Source organism: Galeopterus variegatus, unplaced genomic scaffold (genome assembly GCF_000696425.1).
Source record: "Galeopterus variegatus unplaced genomic scaffold, G_variegatus-3.0.2 Scaffold1344, whole genome shotgun sequence".
Taxonomy (NCBI): domain Eukaryota; kingdom Metazoa; phylum Chordata; class Mammalia; order Dermoptera; family Cynocephalidae; genus Galeopterus; species Galeopterus variegatus.
The window spans coordinates 26,899-39,128 of NW_007727455.1; the positions used below are offsets into that span (position 1 = coordinate 26,899).

Below are 12,230 nucleotides of genomic sequence, written 5' to 3' on the forward strand. Positions count from 1 at the left end.
GGGCGACAGGAGCCCCCGTGGAGACAGGGGGCGGCTGCGCAGCTGGCGTTGGGGGCCCCCGGCGGCGACCCCCGGGAGCTACGGCAGGAGGGCCCCGACATCCCCGGGGGGCAGGCGCAGCGTGGCCCGCGGGCCGTCTGCTGGCATGGGACGCCCACCGGGCACTGCAGCTCCCGGCAGGTGCGCGCCACCCGCTCGCAACGCGGACCCCAGAACGGCTGGCGGTCGGGTGGGGAGAAGACAGAAAACAGCGGAGTAGGGGAAGGGGAGGGAAGGAGGAAGGGAAATGGAAGGACGGGGAAGAGGAGCGAGGGTCGAAAGAGGAAAGAGTGAGGGTCAGGACTTGGGAGAGGGTGAGCCCCCAACCTCCCCATGTCGCGCCCGACCTCTCCCTTCTCCACCGGAGGCCCCACTTTGCAGATGAGCCCCGCCTTCCCCAGGAGCCCACGCCTCCAAAGCCCAACCTCACTCCCTCTCCCCTCAAACCTCCAGGTAACTTCAGTGTATCCCAGGAACCACATTCCCTCCCACCCCTGCTCCCCTAAAGCCACGCCATCCCCGGAGGCCACGCCCCCACTCTTCTCCCAGAGGCCACACCTACCGGGACGCAGTGGCAGGTGAAAGACAGCCCACCCGCAGGACCCGGGCTGGAACGGCACTGGCCTCCATGCTGGCATGGCTGGGACTCACAGGGAGACAGGACAGTCTGACAGCGGGGACCTGGGCGAGCAGGACAGATGGATCAGCCACAATGCGGGAACGACAGGCAGGGTCCCAGGCCAGTGCCCTCTCCTACGCTTACCTGTGAAGCCAGCATGGCAAAGGCAGCGGAAGCCCCCTCCTGGGTCCTGCAGGCAGTCCCGGGTGTGTGCCACATGACAGGCACCTGAACGACACTCATTGATGTCGGCCTCGCAGCGCATACCGGTGTACCCTGGGGGACAGGAGCAGCGGAAGCCACCCACCAGGTCCACACAGGTGCCATTGTGTAAGCAGCGGGGGCCTGAGTCCAGGGGAGGGCCTGGGCCACAGTCGTCCTCATTAATCTCGCAGAGCACGCCTGGAGGAAGGGAGGAGGGGGGAGTAGTCAGGAGGGGATAAAGATTCAGCTTCCCATCCTGTCCCCCAGCCCTGGCCCTGGCATACCCAGCGTCCCAGGGGGACAGGAGCAGAGATATCGAGCCACGAGGTCAATGCAGGAGCCCCCGTGCTGGCAGGGCTGGGAGGCACACTCGTCTACGTCGTCCTCACAGTCGTCACCAGTGTAGCCAGCCAGACACTTCAGTGGAGTGAGAGAGGGACCCATTCAACCCAGAGGGACACAGACACACTTGGACATACCTCATGAAGACACAGAGAACCCCAGCACAAAAGGACCCATACAAGACGTCCAACACACACAAGCCCAATGTGCATGACAAACACAGACACAGACACACCCAGTGAAAGGAAACACACCCAGACGTGGAGGGCCACAGACACACCCAGTGCAGAGGGACACACACATGCAAATACCCGGGGAAAACACCCAGATACCCCCAAGACACACAACCAGAGATGCAGAGTCAGACATACCCAAAGAGAACCCACGCACAGAGACACGCTTAGACATACCCCGGAAACAACCGAGGACAGAGACACCCTCAGACACAAACACCCAACATCTACCCAGAGTGACACTCACAACGATACACCCAGATTTACAAAAGCAAAAACCCAGACACACCTAGAGAGAAACATGCCCACGCCAAGCCATAGACACGGAAACATGTGCCCAGACACAGGCAGACATGCCCAGGCATGACTAGCTCCTCTTTCCTCTCCTGGGGTGCACCCTTACCTCGCACACATAGCCCCCCATGTAGCCGCGGCAGGTGCCCCCGTGCCGGCAGGGCTGGGCCAAGCAGGGGTCCACCTCCTGCTCACAGTGGCTGCCCGTGCGGCCCTCTGGGCACACACAATAGTGGGAGCTGTCCTGGTCCACACACTGCCCGCCCGCCTGACACAGCTGCTCCGGCCGCACCCCTGAGAAGAGGACACGGGCATCAGGCACAGAGGCGGCGACACCCTCTCCCCTCTTTCTGCCCTCATCACACACATCACCCAACATCCCTGCTGGCATCAGTTCCCAGGGGCTCACCCACACTCCATCGGGTTGTCACTCACACCCCCAGCTGGCACGGTCTCACACACACACCATCCCAGCTGTCTGATGGTGACAAACACAGCCTCCTGGCTGGCTGCCACCACCCACACACACCCAGTCACACACACCCCATTTCACCCTTATTCGGCTCACTAGCAAGAGGTGCGTGTACACACCCCGCCCCACACACCCAGCCACACCCTCCGCCTCACCGATCTGGGCTGCGGCCTCCCTGCAGGGCAGGCTTCGGATGTCACAGAGGCGGCCGCTCCAGCCCGGGGGACAAAGGCAATAAGCCCCGGTCTGGACACAGCGACCCCCGTTCTGGCAGGACGCGCGGCTGCACCAGTCGACCAGCGTCTAGAGGGGACACCCTCAGCGTCAGAAACCGTGCCCCGGCTTCTCTCCCAGGACCCGGGGCAGTCCCCTCCCCAGGACACCCCTGCGGACTCCTCCCCCAGGACCCCAGTGACCCCGCCCACCTGGCACTGGGTGCGGGTGAAGCCCTCCGGGCAGGCGCAGCGGTAGCCGGGCTGGGCCGCGCTGCAGACGCCCCCGTGCAGGCAGGGCCGCGAGAGGCAGGGGTCGGCCTCATGTTGGCAGTGGGCGCCCGTGTAGCCGGGGCGGCACCGGCAGCTGAACGAGTTCACGCCGTCCACGCAGGTCCCACCATTGAAGCAGGAGCTGGGGGAGGGGGAGCGGAAGGGGTCAGGCTCCGCCCCCTCACAGGCCCCGCCCTCCTCCTGGATCCCTCTCACCTTTGGGGGCCTCCCACTCTGACCCGTGCCCCCACGAGATGCTGCAGCCCCAGCAGAGGGCGTTCCGTAGCCCAATTTACCAGGTGCTTCAGCGCTAAGGCGGGAGCCACGTGGAGGCCCCGCCCCCTCAAGGACCAGCCTCTCTAAGGTGACCTCCACACAGAAGCCCTACCCCTATCTCGGCTCTGCCCCATCTGTCATCAGTCTTTAGGTGAGTGCCGAGAGGAGGACCCCACCCTTGATGTCCCCACCATCTGACGCCAGAGTCCCTGAGCTCCAAGTAGAGGCTCCGCCCACCTGGGGCTGCAGTCGGGCAGGTTCCTCTCGCAGTGGAAGCCCCCATAGCCCGGTGGGCAGGTGCAAGTGAAGGAAGCCACGTGGTCGGTGCAGGTGCCCGGGCCGCAGGGGCTGCTCAGGCATTCATCCACATCGCGGGCGCAGCGTGGGCCAGCGAAGCCCGGAAGGCAGGAGCAGGAAAAGGAGCCCACCCCATCCTGACATGAGCCGCCATTCAGGCACGGGTCTACGGACAGGAGGAAGGAGGTCTGGTCACTCACCTTGCCCACCTGCCCCCACACAGCCCAGTCTGTCCCGCCCAGGCCTTGCATAGAGGGGAACTCGGAAGAAAACCAGGTTCAATTGGGAGGGGGCACTTTTGGTCACCGGGGTCAAATTCTGTCCCCTTCTGTGGTCTCATCCCCACCCCCTGCCCCCGCCTTATCTGGAAATCACACCTATGTGGAAAGAGAAGGAGGCTGGGAGAGCTAAATGGTACCCAGCATGTCTTTTACACTTCCAGCTGCCAAACACATGCTAGTAGTTATGCCTGCTCTACTTCCCGGGCTTAGCACAGACCTGCACTGGCCAGCACTGTGGCCACCGGCCACATGTGGCTACTGAGCCCTTGAAATTGTGCCTGGTCCGAATTGAGATGTGCTATAAGTGTAAAAGAGTTTTGGATTTCAAAGACAGTAAGAAAAAAAAAGTAGGGCCGGCCCGTGGCTCACTCGGGAGAGTGCGGTGCTGATAACACCAAGGCCATGGGTTTGGATCCCATATAGGGATGGCCGGTTGGCTCACTGGGTGAGCTTGGTGCTGACAACACCAAGTCAAGGGTTAAGATCCCCTTACTGGTTATCTTTAAAAAAAAAAAAAAAAGTAAAATATCTCATTAATAATTTTTATATATTGATGGGCTGATGTATGGCTCACTTGGGAGAGTGTGGTGTTGTCAACACCAAGTCAAGGGTTAAGATCCCCTTACCAGTCATCTTTTTAAAAAAAGATAATAATTTTTATATTGATTACAGGTTGAAATGTTAATTTTATATATCAGGTTAAATAAAATATATTATTTATATTTAATAATTAAAATTTAAATATTTGAAATTTGATATCACCCGTTTCTTTCTACATTTTTCACGTGGCTACTAGAACATTTTAAGTTGCATATGGGGCTTGGCACGGGTGAGGAGAAGACAGAGCTAGCCCACCTGTGAAGCCAGGCTGGCAGACAGAGCGCTCCTGGAGAACTCTCTGGGGACTTTTATCTCATACCTGGCACAGTTATTTTTTTTTTTTTTTTTTGGTCTTTTTTCGTGTCCAGCAACGGATCGCAACCCTCAGTGTCGCACCCGTACCGGACCGGGACCGGCAACGGGATCGCAACCCTTGGTGTTGCGGCCGCACCTCGCTCAGCCAGTGAGTGGGAACTGGTCTGTATGTGGGATCCGAACCCTCGGTGGGAGCGCCGCCATGCTCCCAAGCAGCGCATTGTAGCAGTGCGCCACCGGGCCGGCCCACCTGGCACAGTTCTGACTTGCTTACTCTTAGGGGCAGTGCACAAGCTTCAGAGTCAGACAGACCTGTGCTCCAAGCCCAGCTCATCGCCTTAATTACTTAGTGACCTTGTGTGAGTCACTTAACCTCCTTGGGCCTCAGTTTTCACATAAGCAAAATGAAAACAGTAAGAGCTGTAAAGGTGAAATACAAGCACAGTGCCAGGCACACAGATCAATGTGGTCCCTCGGGCAGCACCCCCAAGAGCTCCACTGCACTCACTGGGATCACAGTCATCAATGTCCTGATCACAGGAAGGGCCAGTGTACCCCCCGTGGCAGGTGCAGCTGAAACTCCCCTCCAGGTTGGCACAGGTACCATGAGGGCCGCAGGGTGAGGGGCCAGCACATTCATCCACATCCTGCTGGCATCGTGGGCCTGGGGGTGGGGAGCAAGGTCACACCTAGAGTTAGGGGGTGCCTGGGGCTCAGGAAGAACCTGCAGGCTGAGATGACTGAAGGCAAGGACATGCTGTCATTTGCCTCCTGGAGTTTTGCATATGCAGTTCCAGAACTTCCTTCTCCCTGTCTCAGTGGGTGGTGAATACTTACTCTGAGGTCTGCTCCTCCAGGAAGCTGTCCCCAGACCCTCAGCCTGAGTCCTAGCATCCCTACCCCACATCCCCTCCTCTTCTCCAGGGGTGACCCACATGGGCTGTATCTGTGTCCAGTTGTCTTTTCCCAGAAGGAAGAGGCCCTCAAAACCAGAGCTGGGTCCTCCTCTGGGTCCCCAGCATCATCCAGTATGGGGCAGGGTTCAGAGAAGATGAAGGAGAAGAGGAGGAAGAGAAAGAAGTAGTTTGTGTACCTTGCCAGCCAGAGGGACAGGAGCAGACAGTCAGCTGGCCAGGGGCAGACTCGCAGTGGCCCCCATGCTCACAGGGGTTCAGGGTGCAGGGGGACAGCAGCTCACACTGATGGCCTGTCGGGAGGGCAGGCAGAGAGAAATAGTCTTAAGAGACTCCCTGTTTCCACCTCCTCCTCCACTGTCCCCCCCTTGACACTCACCTCCCAATCTCCTGGAGGTGGGGGAGAAAGAAAAGCAAAAAAGAGGGAAATGTAAGAGGAAAAGAGAAAGTAGAAGGGAAATGAGAAGAATGAGGGTGTCAGGGGGCCTGGGGAGGGAAGGTGGGGACACCCACCCTGGACACCAGGGGGACAGGTGCAGCGGAAGCCCATTCCATCGCTGGTGCAGGTACCACCGGCCTGGCAGGGCTGGGACTCACAGGCATCTCGGACCAGGCTCTGGCTGCAACGGGGGCCACTCCAGCCAGGCTCACACACACAGCGGAACCTGGCAGGGGAGGAGGTCAGGGCCGGCAGGTGGACCAGGGGGTGGGGGGGAGTTGTCAGGAGTTGAGGAGGGGCCTCACCCGCTGGGTGCATCGTGGCAGATGCCGTGACTGCAGGGTTCATGGGCGCAGGGATGGCTCGGGCGGAGGCAGAGTGGAAGTAAGGAGCCGGGCGGGCAGAGGCAGTGGAAGCCGTTTTCACCGTCCACGCAGGAGCCTCCCTCACCGCATGGGCTGGATGCACACTCGTTGATCTCCACATTGCAGAGGGGCCCTGGGGAGCACACAGGCAATTCATCCCAGGACGAGGATAGCACAGCCAGCAGGGGAGGAACAACTTTGCCCCTTTTAATACAGCTACGCCTATTTCTCATCACACATCAGCTCTTGTGCAAATTAGGACTGCCACCTCCAGCTCCTAGACCTGGAGCTGCCTTGCGCCAGATCATCCTAGTCCCCAAATTCACATGAAGTCACTTTCATTTCCACCGAGGATTACTGGGGCCCCATTCGGAGGCAACCCAGTCCCTGAGACCGAACGCCTTCATCTATGCTCCAGGGTAATCTAGAGCCAACACGGGGACAAACTCGTGCCAGTGAGAGAGCACAACCTCAGGGCAAAGCGTGGACAATCTCATCGGACAAGCGTGTACATAGAGGGGGCAAAACCCAGCCAACAGAGACGGGTGGCTTCACTCTCACCCTATAAGGACTCGTGGCACGGCTAGCCCACCTGTGAAGCCAGGCTGGCAGACACAGTCATAGCGGTTAATGCCGTCACGGCAGACTCCGAAGGTACACGGATTGCTGGCACAGTCGTCTACGTTCACCTCGCAGTTCACACCTGGGGGAGGGAAACATGACAAGGAGTAGCCACCACTTTGCACCACCAGACACACCATTCCCAAACCCTCTCTGGCCCGCCGGGTGTACTGTTCCTGCCCCAGCCCAGCCCGCAGCCCCACCTGTGGTTCCGGGAGGACAGCGGCAGAGGTATTTGTCCACCAAGTCTAGGCACTTGCCCCCGTGGCGGCAGGGCTGGCTGCGACACTCGTCCACTTGGCTCTCGCAGCGTGTGCCCGTGTAGCCCGGGGCGCAGGCACACGAGAAGCTGGCGATGCCATCCACGCAGCGCCCGTGGTGGCACGGGTCCGGAGAGCAGTCGTCCACGTTGCGCTCACATAGAGGGCCCTCGAAGCCTGGCATGCCAGAGGATCAGGCCCCGGCCACCTGCCAAGGGCCCCAGCCACCTGCCCACAGCCTTGGCCCTAGGCCAGCTCAGCTCTATCTCAGGCCCCGCCCATCGAGCCGTAGGAGGCGGGTTCAATTCAGGCCCCGCCCCTAACTTGCTTCCACCCCATCCAGCTCCCAGTTCCAAGACTCGCCTCTAAGCAAGATCCTCCCACAGTTACATTCCACCCCAGCTGTGGCCCCAGCCTCAAGTCCTTGCACTATCAGCCCTGTTCTGTCCCGGGGTGCCTGGGGAAGGAGGAGGGGGAAAGTGGAGGGGGCTGGACCCGCCCCCTCCAGTTACCTTCACCCTGCACCCTGCCAGACCCTTGGCCCCACCCCTAAGCTTACGTCGGCCTATGGCTCCACCCCTTCGCCAGGCCGTTGGCCCCGCCTCCAGGCCCTCTGCGACTGGCCCCGCCTCCAGATTCCTGCCGGACTGTCACCGGCCGCCCTCACCTTCTGCGCAGCGGCACTCGTAGCCATCGGGCTGGTCCACGCACTTGGCGCCGTTCCGGCAGGGCGTGCTGGCACATTCGTCCACGTCCAGCTGACACGTGGACCCGCTGAAGCCTGGGGTGGGGAGTGGGATGAGCGGAGGTCCTGATAGGATCAGAGCAGTCACCGCTCGCCAGCCCTGCCTTGTTTGAGCGGGAAAACCCATTTACTTGGTTTTAATTTAATTTCAATGTATTTTCATATAAGTTACCCGCTGACATGGTCTTAAAGGTTCCCACCCTAGAGCCTTTGCCTCTGGGCAGACACGTCTTTTTCAGGGTCCCCAGCCCAGGGTCCTCACCCGAGGGGCAGGTGCAGGTGAAGCCATTGACTCGGTCCCTGCAAACCCCACCGTTGACACACGGGCTGCTCTGACACTCGTCGATGTCCACCTCGCAGTAGGTTCCTGTGAAGCCTAGAGGCGGGGGAGGGAGGAAGGTTGTGGCAGTGGGGACTACGGTCCCAGCTGGCCCAAGATTCATTAGACTCTTTAGGAGCCTTGCCTTCAAAACATCCCCTACTCTCTCCAGTCCTCAGACTATGCCACCAGCCCCTGGCCGCAGGACCCATCAAAGCCTTGTACCCAGCTTCAAGTCCCCGCCCCAGCCTCAGTGCAAGACTGTCTGCAGGCTTCACCTTGACCCCACTGGAGCCGCCCTCCTATCGTCCATCACCCCAAGAGGGTCCTGAGGCCCACACTCCACTTCCTCCTAGGACCACGCCCCTAGCCTTGCACAAGATTCTCCTCTGACCTTGCCCCAACCTAATCGCCCCACCCTCATGGCAGGCTCCAGTCTCTGAGGGTCCCACTCCAAACCCAGTCCCGCCTTCCCCCTCCCCGCCCCGCCTGCGGGTTTCTCTCGCCCCTCCTCCAGCTTCAGGCCTCGCCCCGGCCACGCCCACCACGGACCTGCCATGCAGATGCAGGTGAACTGGCCTATGCGGTCGAGGCATGTGGCCTGGTTGCGGCAGGGCCCCGACAGACACTCATTGACGTCAGTCTCACAGCGCGGGCCGGTGTAGCCACGGCCACACTGGCACAGGAACGACCCCTGCGTGTTCACGCAGCGACCCAAGTGCTCACACGGGTTGGCGCCTGCGGGAAGCGGCACAGCTGGTGTGGGTGTGGCAGGCCAAGGCCCCGTCCCTCCTTTCCCACTCCGTTCCCAGACGGTGTCCCCCTCACCGATGGAGCACTCATCCACGTCCTGGTCACACGCCCCGCCCGTGAAGCCGGGTGGACAGGTGCAGATGGCCCGACCATTCACGGGGTTCGTGTCGCAGATAGCATCCTCGTGACAGGGGTTGCTGACACAGGCGTCATCCAGATGACACAGAAGGCCTGGAAGGGATAGGCAGAAGTCAAGGACAGACCTTCCAGCTCTGCCCATTTTTTGTTTGCTTGTTTTAGATATTTACTTTTTATTTATATATATTGTTTTTTGGTGGCTGGCCGGTAGGGGGATCCGAACCCCTGACCTTGGTGTTATAAGGCTGCGCTCTAACCAACTGAGCTAGCCGGCCAGCCCCTAGCACATTGTTTTCTGTTTTTATTAACTTGCAGTGTATTTAGTAGCTGTTTTTTATCCATTTATTATGAAAAACTTCAAACATACAGAAAAATTGATCATTTATGCAAGATACCCACCAGTTACACTATCTACATTCAACTATTGTTAATCTATTTTTTTTCTGAGCCATTTGAAAATAAGTTGCAAACATCCACATATTGTCTTAAATATCTATCGACTCTTCTGATTATGAAACAGTCCTACCCTTCTGCCAGTCCTACCCTTCTACCTCCATTTTCAAGCTCTCCTCCTCAACACCTTCTCTGACCTTTGCCACTTCCAAAGGTTGCCTCTCTTTTCTGTTACACTTCCCAATAGCTCCCCCTCCTGATAGCTTCAGGCCTCTGCCAGGCTTACTGCCGACCCCAAATCCAGCCTTCAGCGTACTCTAACACTCAAATCAGCCTCCATCTTTGCCCCATTCCAGAACCATCCATGGCTCCCTGCTGCCTACAGGGAAAACAGCCACTCACCAGTCTTGCCCATGGGACAGGCACAGTAGAAGGAGGCCACGCGGTCATGGCAGGTGGCCCCATGGAAGCACACGGCCGTGGCACAGTCATCAATATTCTGACTGCAGCTCTCGCCAGTCCAGCCATTGACACAGACGCAGCTGTGGCCACCCAGTGTGTTGAAGCAGGTGCCTCCATTGTGGCAGGCATTGGGCTGCAGCTGACACTCATCCACATCCTCCGTGCAGAATTGGCCTGTGGCACACAGACGCACTAGTCCAGCCACCTGGTGCATGTGCACTCCAGTTCTGCCACCCAGCTCCCTTCAGCCCCCATGCTCACCTGTCCACTCAGGAGGACACTGGCAGTTGTAAGTGTTGACTCCATCCACACATGTCCCCCCATTTAGACATCGGTGTCCTGGACAGTCGTCCACATTCACTTCGCAGTTCTGGCCCTCAAACCCTAGCATGGCAGGAGGGGACGAGGACGGTCACTGCCAGGCTGGCCTGTTGTCCCCATCCCCACTGCCTCCCCTGAGTACATCTCACTCACCAGGAAGGCAGGCACAGTCATAGGTGAGATCGCCACTCTGTCTACATGTGCCCCCGTTACGGCACGGTGAGGGAGCACAAGGCACCACGGGGGTCTCACACAGTGGCCCCGTGTAGCCAGCTGGGCACTGGCAGCGGAAGGAGCCAGGTGTGTTGAAGCAGGTGCCACCGTGGCGGCAGGGCCCACCCACCCGGCACTCATCCACATCGCTTCGGCAGCTGCGGCCCTGGTAGCCAGGTGGGCAGGAGCAGATAAAGCGGCCATCGGGCCCCACCGAGCAGCGGGCTCCATGGGCACAAGGGCTGCTGAGGCAGGGGTCTGGCAGGGAGCAATCGGGACCTGGGGGGATCAGGGAAGGGTGAGCTAGGGACTGACCACACCCTTGCCTGCCTTAGGATCCCCTCCAGATCCCCCCCCCTCACCTCGGAAGCCCCGGGGGCACCGGCAGGAGAACCGAGCGGTGCCCGCCACCACTGAGCTCTGGCAGACGCCGCGGCCAGCACAGGGACCCGAGTGGCAGGGGTCTTCCAGCTGGCACCTCTCACCCACCCAGCCTGGTGGGCACCTGTGGGCAGAGACAACTTGTTGGGGCAGTCCAGGGCAAAGCGGCCCCAGACACAGAGATACACACAAGACAAGCACGAAACACACAGGCGAACAGACCAGCAAATACACACGCTCATCCACTCATGCAACGACTATTTACTGAGTGCCTACTATGTGCTAAGCAATAGGAAGACGGCAGCAAACACAATGAAAGTGGTGCCTACCCTCCGGAGCCTCACAGTCCAGTCAGGCAAAGAGAACATACACAAATAACAAAGTCATATACAACATGCTGGCAGGGGGTGGTGCCAGCCTTGAGGTCCACGACAGGTGGGGTGAGTTAAGCAGTGACCCCAAAAAGACATGCCCATAGAACCTGTGACAATGGCCTTACATGGAGAGTCTCTGTAGATGTAATTAAGTAAACGATGTCAGGATGAGATTATCCTGGATTATCCAGGAGGGCCCTAAATTCAATGACAAGTGTTCTGATAAGAGAAAGGCAGAAGATTAGGGAGCGGAAGAAGAGCAAGGCACGTGGAGGCAGAGATTGGACTGAGGCGGCCACAAGCCAAGGAACGCTTGGAGGTAGCAGAAGCTGGCAGAAGCAGTGAAGGATTCTCCCCGGGAGCCTGTGCAAAGAGTGCGCCCTTCCAACACCTTGATTTCAGCCTCCAGAACTGTGAGGGAATACATCTGTGTTGTTTTAAGCCACGCGATTGGGGTAATCTGTCACAACAGCCAGGGAAACTAATGCACAAGCTGAAGGGGACAGAATGATGGGGGGGAGTGGGTATTATATTTTCACAGACCGAAGAGGGTGAGGAGGGGGCTCAAGGGCTGAGCGTTCCAGGCAGAGGGAACAGCAGATGCAAAGCCTCCAACTCCAAGAGACCACCACCGTCCAGATACACACAGACACACAGGCAGATCCAGAAACCACACACAGAGGGAGACGCCACCGGACGTACCGGCCTGGCAGACACTCTGACACCAACCCGCAACCTCCCACACGGATGTGGGCAACCCTCGCTCACATGGCCAGACGGGAGGACTCCCACAAATCCTCAACTCCCTTCCCGGGTCACATACGGCCTCCCTCCCATGGCAGGGGGAGGGTCAGAGGTGGGGTGGTCACCAGTGTTGGTGCCCCCCTGTCCGGGGGAGGTCCTTCAGCCTGTAGCCCCTTCCCCAAGCCCACCAAGGCAGCCGTGAGTGTGGGAGAAATGAGAGCTGGGAAGGAAAGACTGGAGACCTCGCGGGGGCACTGGCGGGGTCGGCGGGACGCACGTGGAGAAGCCAGAGGGTCCAGGCCCTGCCCCCGACACAGCCAACCCCCCCACC

General features: G+C 59.2%; 1 protein-coding gene across 1 annotated transcript in view; it reads right to left on the reverse strand.

Moving 5' to 3' along the window:
- NOTCH3 (notch 3) overlaps window positions 1-12,230 on the reverse strand; it is a 29,838-nt gene that overhangs the window by 14,318 nt on the left and 3,290 nt on the right. Inside the window, exons 3-24 of the mRNA XM_008576402.1 lie at window positions 10,763-10,905; window positions 10,341-10,679; window positions 10,128-10,250; window positions 9,807-10,040; window positions 8,949-9,104; window positions 8,673-8,858; window positions 8,064-8,177; window positions 7,724-7,837; window positions 7,000-7,233; window positions 6,768-6,878; window positions 6,116-6,308; window positions 5,885-6,036; window positions 5,551-5,664; window positions 4,966-5,121; window positions 3,202-3,427; window positions 2,629-2,830; window positions 2,359-2,506; window positions 1,841-2,025; window positions 1,147-1,279; window positions 803-1,060; window positions 602-720; window positions 5-218 (exon numbers count right to left, since the gene is read on the reverse strand). Of these exons, the coding sequence (XP_008574624.1) occupies window positions 5-218; window positions 602-720; window positions 803-1,060; window positions 1,147-1,279; window positions 1,841-2,025; window positions 2,359-2,506; window positions 2,629-2,830; window positions 3,202-3,427; window positions 4,966-5,121; window positions 5,551-5,664; window positions 5,885-6,036; window positions 6,116-6,308; window positions 6,768-6,878; window positions 7,000-7,233; window positions 7,724-7,837; window positions 8,064-8,177; window positions 8,673-8,858; window positions 8,949-9,104; window positions 9,807-10,040; window positions 10,128-10,250; window positions 10,341-10,679; window positions 10,763-10,905 (3,854 nt within the window). The remainder of the gene's footprint in view (window positions 1-4; window positions 219-601; window positions 721-802; window positions 1,061-1,146; window positions 1,280-1,840; window positions 2,026-2,358; window positions 2,507-2,628; window positions 2,831-3,201; window positions 3,428-4,965; window positions 5,122-5,550; window positions 5,665-5,884; window positions 6,037-6,115; window positions 6,309-6,767; window positions 6,879-6,999; window positions 7,234-7,723; window positions 7,838-8,063; window positions 8,178-8,672; window positions 8,859-8,948; window positions 9,105-9,806; window positions 10,041-10,127; window positions 10,251-10,340; window positions 10,680-10,762; window positions 10,906-12,230) is intronic.